The sequence below is a fragment of the Panthera tigris genome, chromosome E2, assembly GCF_018350195.1.
Source record: "Panthera tigris isolate Pti1 chromosome E2, P.tigris_Pti1_mat1.1, whole genome shotgun sequence".
In the NCBI taxonomy this organism is placed as follows: Eukaryota; Metazoa; Chordata; class Mammalia; order Carnivora; family Felidae; genus Panthera; species Panthera tigris.
The window spans coordinates 15,564,880-15,579,516 of NC_056674.1; the positions used below are offsets into that span (position 1 = coordinate 15,564,880).

The window sequence follows — 14,637 nt, forward strand, 5'->3', positions numbered from 1 at the left end:
TACACTGACAGATGGGTCAGGATGGGAGGGGATAGGCTGGGCAGAGTTCCTAACTCTGGGGCTCCAGAGACAGGAGAGAAGGCTGGAGTAGAGATGGAACAGGGAGCCTGTGAACACCTGAGCCCCTCCTCTGCTCAGAGCCCTTCCACGCCTCGGTCTCACTCGGGGAAAGCCAGAGTCCTCACTGTGGCCCACCTCCCACAATCGATTTGTCACCTCTCTGACCTTACCTACCACCACCCACCCCCTTACTCATCCTGCTTCAGCTACACTGAACCCTATGGTCCCTGAACGTGCCAAAAATACTCCTACCTCAGGGCCTTTGCAGTGGCAGTTCCCTCTGCCTGGAGTGCTCTTCCAGAGGCCTCCATGGCTCCCTCTTTGGGACTTAGCTCAAATGTCACCTTCTCAGTGAGGCTCCTCTGACCATACTCGAAGTTGCAATCCACCCCCAGTCCTGCTCCTGTTTTCCTGCTTTGTTTTTTCCCCAAAGTCCTTTACCCATCTGACAAACAATACTTTTTTACCTATTTATCTCGTTGAATGTCTGCTCCTCGTCACCAGAAATGTCAGCTCCAGGACAGCAGGGGTTTTTATAATCTATACTTTTCGCTACTGTATTCCTGGTGCCTAGAATGGGGCTGGCACATGATGGGCACCTGAGAACTGTTCATCCAATGCCGGCATGTCTCCTTCCCTATGCCCATAGGAAGGGAAAGATGTGTTGCTAAAGAGCAAAGGACTATGAGGGTCAGAGCAACAGGGACCTGTTGAAACCCAGTGGACATAGACACCCCTACCCCTTCTCAAACCTGAGCACCCCTGGCCTGACCCCACAGAGACAGGTCCTACAGCTGTCATAAATTAAATTTATTTTCTAGAGAACGTGGTCCTTGCTGTTGAGTGGTGGATGGGGGAAGGACATCTGGAACCTTAGGAACAGAGGATGTGGGGCCTGGGAGCCAGATGCCAAGATAAACTCTCAAAATGACTCCGCGAGGATTGGCAGAGAGGATCCCCCCCACTCAACCACCAGTTCCCCTTTACTTCTTCTTCTTCTTGCGACCCCAGCTCTGGCGGCCTGCCTTCCGCCCACCTCCGTCCTCTCTTCTGCTCTGCCAGCTGGGCATGGGAGCCTCCAGCTCATTTGGACGGCCCCCTCGGTCTGGCACGTTGCCCATAAGCACCTGAGAGTTGATCAGATTTGAGGTTCAGGGAAGAAAGATGAACACGGAGACCAGAGAGCCAAGTGTGAAGGCCAAGGATGCTGGGGCCCTTCCCTACCCCCAGGTGCCCACCTTGTTGATGGCACAGCAGGTCCCTCGGCGGGCAGCCTTGCTGGTGGCTGGGACAAGACGAGACAGGTCCGCTCGGGCAGCCAGGACATGCGCGATGGAGACATCTGATTCTGGGCTCAGAGCCTCCCGAATTGGGATCAGCACTACCTTCATGGCTTCTCCTTGGGCCTGGGGAGGGGGGCATGGAAAAGGTGCCCAAGAGCCCTCCCCAGGTGGCATCTGCCATCTTGGAAGCATCTCTTTCTCCACTTAGGGTCTCACCCCCCACATCTCTAAACAAGAGTTATGTATAGTTCCGAAGACACTCCCAGCTCAAAGCTGGGAATTCTAGAATGTCCTGGGCCTCTAGATTTTAGAATGCCCTGGAGGCCCTGCCATTCTAGAGCCCCAAACCTTACAAGAATCTAAAAACCTGGTATAAGGAAATATTCCTGGCCTTCGTTCCTCCTCCCAGTACTGGTAGCCCACACAACCGGTCCTCCCTGCTCCTGCCAAGGTCCTCTATGCCCACACCTCTGCCCGATCGCTCCAGTGGAAGGCAGATGTTGTGAGGTCCAGGCGCTTGAGGAGAAGGCAGCGGCGACAGCGGTACTGATCTCTCAGCCTTTGGCACAGAGACTCCAATGCCTCCTGGGAAAAAGGCCTCAGTCATGCCAGGGGTCCCCCTGACTCTCATCTCTGGGTGAGGACGCTGTTGGCATACAGCCACACACAGTCTTACCCATCTGGGTGCGTCCAGCGGGTTGCTGAGGAGGGGCTGCAGGAATCCTGGGGGCAGGGAAGGCAGCAGCTCAGAGATCTGACGGGAGAAGGAGGAGTCTGAGGTTGACGAGGCAGAAACCAGATGTACTTTCCGTGCATTCCAGTTCCCCATGGTCCTGAAGACCCAGGCGTCGGAATCAAGAATGGTGGTCACTGCTCTAGAAAAATATCCCCGTGGCTGGGGCACTCCTGCCAGAACCGCTTTTGGAGAAAGGACTCCCCCTACCACAAGGAAAGTGGGGTGGCCCCGGTGCGGAAGGGACTCCAGCTCTCTACCTTGTCATGCAACTCCCACAGCAGCCGGCTGGCAGCGGTCCCAGGCGTAGGTCTGGGCAGCCCCAGAGCTTGGAAGGTAAGGACCAGTTCCTGAACCACGTCATCTCCCTCCTCTGCCCCTTCCCCACAGGGCGGTGCGGGGCTGGAATCCAGCCGCGGGTACAGACGAAGGAGGCGGGCAGCCTGGAGTTCTGAACAGAGAAAGCCTAAAAGAAGGAAAAAGGAGCGGTGCAATCAAGGAGAGCTGCCACCCGACCCACCGACCCACCGGGGTCAGAAAGTTCCATCTGCTTCTCGCCTTCTAGTTCTCCGCACCTAGAACCCCGGCTCTACCTCCAGGATAAGCTCCACCCACTTCGAGACCCTGTCCCCCGCTCGCACTTCGAACCCGGCCCACATCGGAAACACCTGGCCCGCAACAGCAAACCCAACCCACTCAAACATCAGGACTTTCTCGTCAAAATTCTAACCCCACCACCTCCAACCCTCCGGTTCCGCCTCAATTCTGACTACGCCCCCTTAGGGGAACCCTGGCTCCACCCCCAAGGTGCTGAGCCCGCCCCTCTAGAGGCTGTAGCCTCGCCCACTTCCGCATCCTGGGCCAGCCCCCGGCTCACGCAGCAGGCGCAGGCACGCGCCGCGCTCCCGCAGCGCGGCCGCGCAGTCTCCGCCGCAGAGCGCGCGGTCCGGGCAATGCAACTCCCGCAGCAGGTCGGCCAACTGTCGCAGGAATGCCTCCTCTGCGCCGGGGCCTGCAGGAGGCGAGACACGTCAGGGCGCGGCGGCGACCTCCGCGGCCCCACCCCTCCGGGCTGCCCGCTCCACACGTACCGTCGCCGGCCCTCAGCACCTCCGCGCTCTCCTCCCGCTCCCGCTCCAGGGCGCCCAGAGTGGCCAGCTCCGCCGCCAGCCGCGCGCACAGCGCCCTGAAGTCTGGACACGAGGTGCCCAGCGACGTCGCCCCCGAGAAACCCTCATACCTGTGGCGGGGCCGAGGCAGCGGGAGGGGGCTGGAGAGGTCAGTAGGAATTTCTGAGGGCAAACCCGTCCCCTCCTGTGCCCCTAGCCACCACCTCCCCCCCGTTCCCCTTACCCTAAGGCTTGCAGGTCCCGGGCCACAGCGACCCACTCCCGCGCTTCCGCCTCCGCCCCCTCCATGAAAGCTTGCCTGTTCTCCAGGCGCGCGCCCCCTGCCGGCCGGAGGGAGGCCCCGCCCCAGGAGCGGCGTGCGCGCCCGGCGCCCTGCTGCGGCTCCGTCCAATCGGCCCCTAAGGGCCTTCGGCGTTCCGATTGGTGCAGGAGGCAGTAGGGCCCGCCCCCAGACCTGCCGGCGCGGAGACCTAGAGCGCCGCCCTTCGGGTAACTCAGTCAGGACCGTGGAATCCCCCCAGCTCTGTGAATCCCGCGCGTGCGTTCAGGATCCCAGCTGTCGCGACAGGCCAGCGGGTGTCGCTATTGCTGCAGCTTAGAAACTTCGGTTGCCTTTTTCTCATCCTCCCTCAGATGCCCTCTGCTCTTGAAGCACCCTAGACCAAGTGTTGTCCTCCCAGCTCCGCTCCAAATGCAGAAACTTGTTTCCACCATTCCACCCCCTCACACACGCACCCCCAACAGAACGAGGCCCTCCTTCTCATCGATCACGATGCGGGAGTTGGGCCCTCACCCCTCTGGCTCCCTAGGCCTTGGAAAGGGAGCAGGTGCAATATCCCGTCGTGATTAAGAGATCGCACCCTGGGTTAGGATTAGGGTTTGAGTCCACCACTCACCACCTGTGTCTCCCTGCCAAATTGCTTCCTAGCTCTACAAGGATAAAACTAGTCGTGAGAATGAGTCCTGTACGTACATGTTTAGTAGACATCCCGGGGTACTCAGTAACTAACAACATATATTGAATATTTTGTGTGTGCTACTAAAGCATCTCAGATCCGTTTTAGGGAGGAGAAACATGAGGTTCAGAGAGGATACGGCCGAGAGAATGTGTGGTGGTGCCAGGACTCAAACTAGACCTGATCCTGGAGTCCTTGCTTTTAATCACTTAACCTAGGACTGCTGTTAGGACCGCTACTGTTTTTGTTGCTGTTGTTAAAATCATGACCTAATCCTGCATGCTCCTGCCTACCCCAAGGCTGGGTACTTGGGACCATTTGTTGACTTTAACAAGACATTAAAGATTGCTCAAGTTGGAACCTTGGAATCACAGCCTTGATTCCTTTCCTTTTTTTTGTAAACTCTTTAAGTTGGTGGATTCTGTCTTCAAAATAGATCCGTTATCTTGCCCACTTCTCCCTGCCTCCACTGTTCTCACGCAGATCTTGGTGCCAGTCTCCCCCTGGGCCATCACAGCAGCCGCCTCTCCATCTCCCTCCCACCCACTCCCAGTGTCTTCCCCGCAGGCGGCCAGGGGGAACGTGTAAACACCTGAGTCAGGTCACATCGCTCCCATGCTTGGAGCCTTCCTGTATCTCCATCACACTCAGGGTGAACACCAAAGTCCATGCGATGGCTTGCAAGGACCCGCACAGGTCTGCCCTCATCCCTGAAGTACCTTCCTCCTTGCTTCCTCCCCCCCAGAAACTCACTCCCCGATGTCCCTCAGACTTACCAGACATGCTCCTCCCCCAGGGCTTTGCAGGGAACAGTTCCCCTTTACCTAGAATGTCCCTGCAGACGTCCGCAGGACTCCCTCACCTTCAAGGCTTTGTCCAGATGTCAGCTCCTCAGTGAGGCATCCCTGACCACCCTGGCTAAAAATGACTGTACCCCCCTCCCCACTTTATTCTTCTCTATAGTACACATCATTTCGAACATGTCATTTACTGTCTCCTCCACGATAAAGTTCAGAAGTTTCTCGTGGGAAAGGGGTTTTGTCTGTTCTGTTCACTGCTTCATCCTCAGTGCCTAGGACAGGGCCTGGCATATAATGGGTGTACAGTAAATGTACCTGAGTGACTGAATGTGTGCAACTCAGCTGGAGGGCCTGCCTGGGACTAAAGGAAGTGGAGAAAGGATGAATTGGGTAGGAGACTGGCTTGGTGTTCAGGAAGGTGATGGATGGGGTGTATCAATGCAAATAAAGGACACAGGCTGAGACTTTGTCACAGACGTTTCTTGGAGCGAATATTTCATGCCCCCTCCCCAATGACAAGGCTGGGTCTTTGGCCCCCATCCTCCCCCACCACTGCAGCCTGCACTGATAACAATATTGAGGTCACAGACTGGCTTGGAATCGAGATCAGGAAGATAAATGTCGGGGTGCCTCCCCCAAATCTGGGGGCCAAGCATCCAATCTGAGGGGCAGGCAGCTGGGAAATTGGGCCTGGGGGCTCCAGGGTCTGAGGTCTTCCTGGCTCCCAGGGTCAGCCCTCCACGCACCCCTGATTTGGGGGTGATGAAGAGGAATCATGGATCAGAGGTGGGTATCAGCAGGGAGCAGGACCGGGAGACCTGGGAGAGGCGGTGCTGGGAGGTGGGGGCCGGGGGAACCTTCCCCGGCTCCCACCGCTTCATCCGCAGATCCCACAGCACCTTACAGCACTCTGGTCCCCGTCCCACCCCTCCCCAAAACGAGGTAGGTTAAGAATGGAGCTTCCCCCCCGCCCACCACGGAAGGGAGGAGACCGAGGCACAGAGAGGGGGATGGGGACCCAGGCTGCCCCAGCCCCCGGTCCCTCCGCCCTCAGCTCTGGTGGGTCTGACAGTGATGAGAGCTGGGCAGAGTGGGGATGGGAGGGACATCCCCCTGTTCTCTCACCCATCCCAGGGTCTGGTTGGGAGAGCTGAATCTCACAGGTTCCGGATGTAATAAATAGTTAATAATTTAAAGGAAGTGACAGAAGGATCTAGCCCTCTGACCCCCTTGACCTATCCCTTGAACTCCTACAAGGTCATCCAAGTCTGGGTAATGAAGAAAGGTAAGTGCACATTTCCAGATGCTTGGGACCAGATGCAGGTCCCAAGCCCACAGAGCATTGAGATTGTCTTGCTCCAAGACCTTGATCCTCCCATTCAGGCCATCAGATCTGAGGTACCCTGGAAGTCCCATCCCACTCTGGAAAGAGACTGTGGCAACCCCCTTGCCCAGAAGAGGGATCACAGAGGGCCGTGAAATAGGCTTTCAAACTTCGCAAAGCAATCCCCAACTCTGAGATGGAAGGGAAGGGGTTAACAGGGCAGAACAGAAGAAGTTTGGACTAGGACTTGGGTTCAAGGTCAGGCTTGGGGCTGAGTGCAAGGGGTGTGCGTGTGTGTGTGTGTGTGTGTGTGTAGATCCATAGCTAGCCTAAAAAGTGACTTCGTGCACAGTGTAGCCAGCAGAGTGCAGTGTGAATTCCAGCCACACCCCCACCTTGACTGTGTGGCTTTGATTACTGAACAGCTTGCGCAATCATCTATGGCAATGCTAGGTCCTAAAGATGGGAGTGGGGGAGCTCTGGGGTAGTTCTGGAATTCAGAAACATGAGCTCAAAATGTTTTTTTACCCTAGTAAAAGGGTAGTTCTGTGAGATGCTGGGGGCTTGGGCTGGGATCCTTAGGACTTGAATTCAGAGGTCTGGGACCTTGGGGTTTCAGGGGCTTATAGACATCAGGATTCAAGGGCACCAGGTCTTGGGGAATATCAGGCTTAAGAGGCTTGAGTCCAAAGAAATCTGGGATCTGAAGGTGCTATGGCCCTGGGGCACTTCAGTTCTGTCTCTGGTATGGAGGGACCAAGGTCTTGAGCAGGGACCATCCCAATGTTGTGTAGGCTTGAGCCCTGAATTTGGGGTATCAATGGCACCTTGGGGTCTTGGGACCAGTGCTCCCAAAGCACCTTGGGGTCGCTCAGGGGCTGGGGGCCAAGGGGTCAGAGGTCTGGGTTGCCATGAACATCCCATCTTCTGGGAGCTGGGCTTCCAGCTTTTAGGGAATTGAGGATCTGTGGATACAAAGCAGCCAAAGATTCCAGACTATTATGGGGCTTGAAATCCAAGTCTAATGGGTTTTGAAAAAGGACTTGGGACCAGTGTCTTGGGCCCCAAGGTGTTGGTGGCCTTCAGTACTACATAGGGGAGCACGAGGCACATCAGAGTCCCATATAGGAGATCCAAAGCTCCTGGGAACACTGCCTTGGGGTGGGTGGGTCTACAGAGGTCTTTGGTCCTTGGCTCCCAGAGCATCTTGGAGTCTGACATCTGGATCTTGGTTGGGGGGAATGGGAGAGACTCTGAGATGGGTCTCCCAAGTCATCTTGGTCAGAGAACATCTGGGCATATCGAACGACTCAGGGCATTGTAAGAGAGTTTGGTGTCTCAGGGGTCCTGGAGGCTACAAGAACATCTCAGATATGGGTGCCCCAAGTTTTAGGTGAGCATTCGGTGACCCTCTGGGGTGAATCTGGGTTCTATGGTCTCATGATCTGGGAGGAATTGTATACAGGCAGGGTCGGGTACTGGTAACTCCTGACTAACTCCAGGGCTGTAATCTGAGGGTTCATGGCGTCAGGCATGATAGGGTCTGGGTTGGTTATTTGAACAGGGAGTTGGGGTGCAGGGCCCTGCGTCTCTCAGGGATACAGATGCTCCCCAGCCTGCCCGAGGTGTAGAGTGTGGGGGGATGCCTGGAGTCTCCTCAGTCTAGGTCAGGGAGGGGATGGCGGCAGGATGGGGACACCAGAACTCAGGATGCCTGGGACCTCTTGGACAGACATCCCAATGAAGCTGGGTCTGGGGTCTCTCAGTCCTAGATTTGGGGTCCAGGTTCCAGGTCTGGGGTCTCTCAATCCAAACTCAAGCTCCAAGTTCCGGGTGTGCCTAGGTTTGGGTTTGGGGTCCGAACAGAGTCCAGGGTCCTGGACCCTCAATTTTGGGTCCTCGGTGCAGCTACTGGACCCACCAGGCCGTCCTCACCGCGCCGCCTCCTCGTGGCGACCCCCGCAGCCAGCGCAGCCACATCGTGCCGCGACCCAGTGGCATGCGCGCAGGGGCGCATAGCAGCAGAGGCAGGGCACCGCCAGGGAGAGGGCGGCCAGCGCGGCCCAGCGCGCGGCGGGACGCGGGTGGCCCGGCTCGCAGGCGCACGGGTCCGAGAAGTCGCCCTCGGCGTCTGACAGGCAGTGGTAGAGCAAGCTCTCGGCGCACCACAGGCAACTGAGCCGGCGCACCAGCAGGCGACCCGGGTCCGGGGCCTCCGCGCAGCGGCCACCACGCCCGTCAGCTCTGCGGCGGAAGAGCGCACGGCAGTGCACGCAGCGCGCCGCCTCCTCTGCCTCCGGGGAGGCCTTGGCCGGCGCAGGGGCAGGGCCGGGGCCGGGTGGTGGGCGAGCCGGGGGCGCTGGGGGCGCAGCCTCGGCGAGAGGGGCGGGTAGCGCGGTGGGAGGCCCCAGGGCTGCACCCCTCAACGCGCCGGTCTTGGCAAAGCGCACGACGCAGGTGGACAGGGCGAGGGGTGCGGGCGGCCCAGCGCGCCGATAATCCTCATAGCCACGGCCGCCCCAGCCCGGGCCCCCTACCCCGGCCAGGGGCTCTGAGGGCTCCGGAATCCCCGTGAACGGTAGGAGCGGAGGGTAGCTCTGCGGGACGAAGGGACAGGAGAACAGGTTAGCAGGGCCCGTGACCCCCACACTCCACCACAATCCATCCCAGTCGCAGAAGACTTGAGAATCCAAAGACCCAGCCTCAGGCCTCATTCATCCTAGGAGGCTGTCCTGGGATCCTGAGTGTGTGGGTCCGGCACTGACTTCCAAGCCCTCAGCCCACTCCTCTCACAGGGGACAGAGGATATCAAAGAACAGACCAAAGGCACCAAGCCCGCACCTTAAGGACCCAGTGGTCCAGGCTCCCAGGCCTGTTCTTTCTCAAGACTCAGGAAGTCCCAGCTCCCAGATCTGGGAGCTCTGGACCCCAGCCATCTCCTCCTTCAGGACGCAGGAATCTGGTCCCCAGGGAGCTTTAACCTCCTTGGATACCATGGCCCTCCTAACAAATTAAGCAGTCTAAAGAACTCCTTCCATGAGTACAAAAAACTCCCTCATATACTCGAAGATTGTCCCAGCCGTCCCCCAAACCCTTGAGTTCAGAACTCAGAACTTTCCAAAATCTTCAAGAGCGCAGGAGACAAGGGAAGCCCTCACCCAACCCTCGGAAGGACCGAAGTCTCCAAGCACCCTCCCACCACGACTGCCACCAATTCAAGTCAGCCGGCCCCCAGGACCTGTTTGTGGTTTTCTTGCCCTTCTGGGGGTCTCAGCTCCCGCCTACCTCGGGGCCCAGCACCCTGCCCCACTTCACCCGGAGCCCCAGACTTCTGCTGGAGGTCAGAGGTCGCACCTGAGCGGAGGAGCGCCGGCGCTGGGGGGACGTGGCCGGCCCGAAGCCAGAAGCTGACTCCACGGTGATGATAGTGGCCGCCGCCGCCGTGGTGGGAGGCGTCTCCTGGTGGCTGTGACTGGAGGAGGACTCGCTGTCCACATGGGACTGGAGGAGATTGGCGGCCTCAGAGCCGAACCCCCGGCACAGCCGATGCCCTCACATAGACCCCCTCCCGTGGCGAGCGAGGGCTCTGCGGCCAGACAGGCCTCGGTTCAAGCCCCGGCTCTGCCACTGACTGGTTGTGTGACCTCCGGCAAGTGAGCTCATCTCTTTGAGCCTCAGTTTCCTTCTCTGCAAAATGGGGATCATAATAGTGTCTATTCATAAGGATGTGGTTAGGGCCCACTGTAAAGGGCATGAGGATGCCTGAAGTATGGGGAGACTGGAAATGGTTATTGTTATTTGACCCCCTCTTCTTATCTGCTCAGCTCACCAACCTATAGAACATCAAAATATCCTCCCTTCCCAGAACTCCCCTCCCTTGGCCGGCCAGCCACCTTCCTGCCTCATTCCCACCACCACACCTTTACCGGGGCAGCTTCACCCACCAGGAGTGTTCTCCTTCCTCACCCAAACCAACCGTCCCTTACAAACGGAAACGTCACTTCTCAGACCTCGGACTCTTTTCTGTAGCTTGGGGATCATTCTGACTTCATCCATTACTAGCTTCAGTAAACATTCATTGAGCACCCATGACATGCCAGGCTCACAAAGGCCACTGTGAGGACGTAAGACGGAGCGTGGAAAGTACAGCGTAACTCTCAGAGAGCGGAAAGTACAGTGAGCCCTCAGTACGTGGGAACTGTCTGCGTGATTTGGGTAGCCCCACCCACATCTTCCCCTGACCCTGGGACTCCGGCTTTTCTGCCCCGGGAACCAGTTTTGTTCTCCTAAGTCTCAGCAACTCCCACTGTTCCCAGCAAATGCCAAATCGCGTCTGACATTATGTGCATTTATTCATTCAATAAATTTATTCGACACATATTTACTGAACACTTACTGTATACCAGGCACTGTTTTAGGCATTGGAGATGCAGCAAGAAAGCAACAAAAGATCTTTGCCTCCTGGAGCTGGCATTCTAGCACAGGAGACAGGCAATATGCTAACAGGTAAGAAAATTGTCTATTTAGAGAGGAAATAAGGGAAATATCTAGAAGATGGGGAAAAAATTAGAACGGGATAAGGAGCATTGGAAGACGCGATTTTTAAACAGCTTACTCAGGAAAGGCGATATGTGTATAAAAACCCTGAAGGAAATAAGGGGACGAGCCGTGTGGAAATTTGGGGAAGAGTATTCCAAGACAGAAGGAACAGCGGTGCAAAGACCCCGAGACAGGAACGTGTCTGCTGTGTAGGAGTAACAGTGAGGAGGCTAGTGTGGCTGGAACAGAGTGAGCAAAACGGAGGATAGGAGGCCGGATGCTATGGGATCTTATATGCTTTGTCCTTTACCCTGAGTGAGATGGAGCTCTGGAAGGGGTCTGAGTAGAGGAATGGCCATGATCTGACTCAGATATCAAAAGCGTCTCTCTGGCCGTGTGGGGGGAACTTCCAGGCAGTAGGGAAGAGGAGGGGGGCAGTTGGCAATAGGAAGCGGTGGGAATGCTGCAGCTGGAGGGTGAGGCTGGACACTCAAATTCTAATCATTTTGAAAGGGAGGCCAATATTTGATGACAGATTGGATGAGGGGCATAAAAAAGGAGAAAAGTCAGGGATGAGTTCAAGGATTATACCCTGAATAACTAGAAGGCTGGACTTGTCATTAATTTGTTTACTGTAAAAGATAGTTTATCTTAAAAAAAAAAAAAAGTTTCTACCTTGGGGCGCCTGGGTGTCTCAGTCGGTGGAGCATTTGACTTTTTATTTCGGTTCGGGTCATGATCCCAGGGTCATGAGATTGAGTCCCGCGTGGGGCTCCGCACTGAGTGTGGGGCCTGCTTAAGATTCTCTCTCTTTCTCCCTCTGCCCCTCTCCCCTGCTCATGCATGTACGCGCTCTCTCTCTCTCTCTCGCTCTAAAGTAAATTTTTAAAAATATTTCTGCCTTTCCACACTAGAATAGAAGCTCCATGAGGAAAGGGACTTTGTTTTGTTCACTGATGTATCCCCAGTGCCTAAAACACTACTTACTGAAGGTGCTCAATAAATACCCTTGAATGAATGTGTGACCCACGACAGAATGGGAAAACAAGGATAGCTGGCATTAAGTTGACACTAACAGTCTGGGCCCAGATTTGTGTCCCCCGCATGTGGCATGGTGCCTGATATACAGAGATGCTCAAGAATGTTTGATAGAGACAGCCCCCCGGCACCCCCAGCAGAGCCGTGTCCTGGAGGAGACTCACCGTCAGAGGGCAGGGAGTCTCTGCGGTGTCCTGGGAAGGGGAGGAGGAAGAGGAGGAGGAAGAGGGGGTGAGCGAGCCTGGGGCAAGGAGAGAGGCAGACAGTGAGCTCCCCAGGCCAGGCTCCAGATTCTCCCACCCCTCCACCCCATCCCCCAGTACCACGGCCTGCACCGCTCACCTCGCCCCAGTGCAGCCAGTGCAGCCAGCAGGCTCTTCTGGAACTCGTCAGCTTCTGCGGGACTCTGAAACGTCAGCCCAAACTTGCAGTCGCCCAGGCTCCAGTGATGGAAGATGGGGTTCACCTTGTTGTAAACCAAGCCTGGCCTCAGGGTACACTCCAAGGTGGTCTGAGGGGGCAGGGAGGGGGCAGGTCAGACACCCCCTTCCAGACATGCCTGTGCTTCCTCTTAACCCTCAGTCTATCTGCATACCTAAGCATCCCACAAATTTCATTTCTCAACCCTAGGTGTACCCTTGAACCCTGATCGACACCCCAACACCACTCCCCAATTTTATTGAGCACACCTCTGATGCTCCAGTATTTCCCCCAAGCCCTTGGTCTCCACATTTTCCTTTTCCTAGTAGCCCCTTCTGATAACCCAACATCCCTCCTTCTGACTCAATAATACCCCCCCCAAACATTGCTGAACATCTCAAGGTATTACTATTAATCTCCTTCTGATGCCCCAATAATCTCCCAAAACACTACCCCCAAATTCCTATCAAACTCCCATAGATTTCCCCCTCAGATGCTGGTCAACGCCCTAGATGTTTCCTCATATCCTGGCCCAACGTCACTGTATTCCTTCACACCATTTCAAATCCCCCTGGTTGTTCCTTCTGACCTCGGCTCTGAGATGCAACCCATCCCCCAAGCCTTTTCAAACAATCCACGTCTTTCTACCACATCCCCAGCTGAAACTTTGACAGTGTCCTTCCAGCTCATGCCAGACAGCCCAGGATACTCCTGCTGAACCCACATATAGGGCTGGAAACCCTATTTGACGCTTCCAGATGGTTCCCCACCAAATGCCTCCATATATACTTAGAGCAGACAGGGGCCAGTGGTGTAGGGCCTCCTGGCAAGGATCTCTGAGCAAGATGGAGCCACAGGAGGGTTCTGAGTCAGGGGTCAGCAGGGCCCCTGTGGAACAGACTGCGGTTGAGGGAGAGAGCAGGAGCAGGGCAAGGCCAGCGAGGAGGCTGCTGTGATAGCCCTCCAGGCAACGGCAGTGGACAGGACCTGCCGAATACCCCAGATATTCCCCAAACTCCCAGTTCTTATCCAAAGACAGGTATTCACTTCCAAACCACATCCCACACCCCAGGTTGATTCTGGGCTGGGAGACGACCTGACCTCACCTCTGCACTCCCAGCCCCATCCCCTTACTTCCCCATGCCCCCACCCTACCCCCACGCCCCGGGGTGGCTCACTTTCTGGTCCCGAAGGCGCTCCCCGTGGATGACGTAGTGCCCCTGGCGGGCCCCCCCCTCGGGCCTGGCCCCTCGGACCCGACAAACGCTCACCTGGCTGAGGCCCCCGCCCCCCACAGGCAGCCAGCCCCCACTGGAGTCATCTCGGGCCATCACCACGGCTCGGACCTGAACCATGTACCTGCAGGAGGTGGGGAGACAGGGACAAAGTCAGTGAGCTCCGATCCCGCTCTGCCATTCAGCGTTCGCCCCAAGCCTCATCTCCCTCTTCGTCCCTCACATCTGGATCCACTGCACCGTCAGGCCCCGATTCTCACCTTCCCTTACATACCTGCCTCTCCCCCCACCCCCAATGCCCACCTTCTTCCAGCATGGCTTCTTTCTTCCTCATGCCACCTCTTTTCTCCCATGCTTACCTTCTCCGTATCCACCTTTTCTCTCCGCACCCACCTTCGTCCCTTTCCCCATCGTTCCCATCCTGACCCCCACAGCCCCAGTTTTCCACTTCCCTTCCCCCGCCCTGCTCTTCCCCTATCAACCCAGTCTCCTTCTCATCCCTCAGCACATTCCCACAGCCCCACCCATCATTCCCCCTCACAGCTGGGTGCCTGCGCATATGTATTTTCTTAGAGCCCATCAACTCAGCTCCAGATCCCCCTACGCTGCCTCCACACTCGGCCGCCCAGGCCACTGGCTGGGTGAGAAACCCAGGCTCTCTTCCCCCCACCCCTTCCCGGATTTATGAATGAGACCGGATGCAAAGCTCACTGAGTCACCCAGCAACGGGAGATGGGCAGGGAGCAGGGAGAGAACCAGAAATGGCCAGAGAGAGGCCGAAAGGGAGATGGAGGCAGAGGAAGCCAGAAACGGACGACCGAGACACAACCAGAGTGCATTTCATTCACAAAAATCAAGCCTGCTCCCTCAGGTCCCAGCCCATGGAAGGCAAGGGAGAGAGACTGAGGGGAGGTGGAGAATTGATCCCTCCTCCTCCCCCTCCCCGCCCCAGCATCCTTCAGAACCATCTTACCCCGCCCCCCAGCTCAGGGGACGTAGCCCTCCGCCCAGTAATCGTGATCAGCGTCCAGCCCCTCACTACCACCTAGCGCAGGGACCCTGGCGTCTGAACCTTAGGGACCCAGGCAGCGAGCTCTAGCCCCTTCCCCCACCTGCAGG

The 14,637-nt window shown here is 56.8% G+C and overlaps 2 protein-coding genes across 2 annotated transcripts; both read right to left on the minus strand.

The window, feature by feature from the left end:
* Positions 1–855: 855 nt before the first annotated feature.
* On the minus strand, positions 856–4,458 carry FAM98C (family with sequence similarity 98 member C). The gene is made up of 8 exons (XM_042968619.1): positions 3,430–4,458; positions 3,168–3,316; positions 2,954–3,088; positions 2,337–2,542; positions 2,020–2,097; positions 1,812–1,928; positions 1,299–1,466; positions 856–1,187 (listed from the first exon to the last, which is right to left on the minus strand). Exons 1-8 carry the CDS (start codon positions 3,492–3,494, stop codon positions 1,044–1,046), a joined length of 1,062 nt encoding a protein of 353 aa, XP_042824553.1. The 5' UTR covers positions 3,495–4,458; the 3' UTR covers positions 856–1,043.
* Positions 4,459–4,818: 360 nt separating this feature from the next.
* On the minus strand, positions 4,819–13,800 carry SPRED3 (sprouty related EVH1 domain containing 3). The gene is made up of 5 exons (XM_042970184.1): positions 13,462–13,800; positions 12,206–12,374; positions 12,028–12,104; positions 9,641–9,787; positions 4,819–8,883 (listed from the first exon to the last, which is right to left on the minus strand). The coding sequence occupies exons 1-5, from the start codon at positions 13,636–13,638 to the stop codon at positions 8,218–8,220; spliced, it is 1,236 nt and encodes a 411-aa protein (XP_042826118.1). The 5' UTR covers positions 13,639–13,800; the 3' UTR covers positions 4,819–8,217.
* Between the last annotated feature and the right edge of the window lie 837 nt (positions 13,801–14,637).

Coding starts and splice junctions, on each gene's coding strand:
- SPRED3 (XM_042970184.1), bottom strand. CDS start 13,638: ATGGTTCAGGTCCGAGCCGTGGTGATGGCCCGAGATGACTCCAGTGGG. Junction 12,375..13,461: donor AGCGCCTTCGGGACCAGAAA/GTGAGCCACCCC, acceptor CTGCCCCCTCAG/ACCACCTTGGAGTGTACCCT. Junction 8,884..9,640: donor GCCGGCGCTCCTCCGCTCAG/GTGCGACCTCTG, acceptor TTCGTCCCGCAG/AGCTACCCTCCGCTCCTACC.
- FAM98C (XM_042968619.1), bottom strand. CDS start 3,494: ATGGAGGGGGCGGAGGCGGAAGCGCGGGAGTGGGTCGCTGTGGCCCGG. Junction 2,098..2,336: donor TGTGGGAGTTGCATGACAAG/GTAGAGAGCTGG, acceptor TTCTCCCGTCAG/ATCTCTGAGCTGCTGCCTTC. Junction 1,188..1,298: donor CCTGCTGTGCCATCAACAAG/GTGGGCACCTGG, acceptor ATCAACTCTCAG/GTGCTTATGGGCAACGTGCC.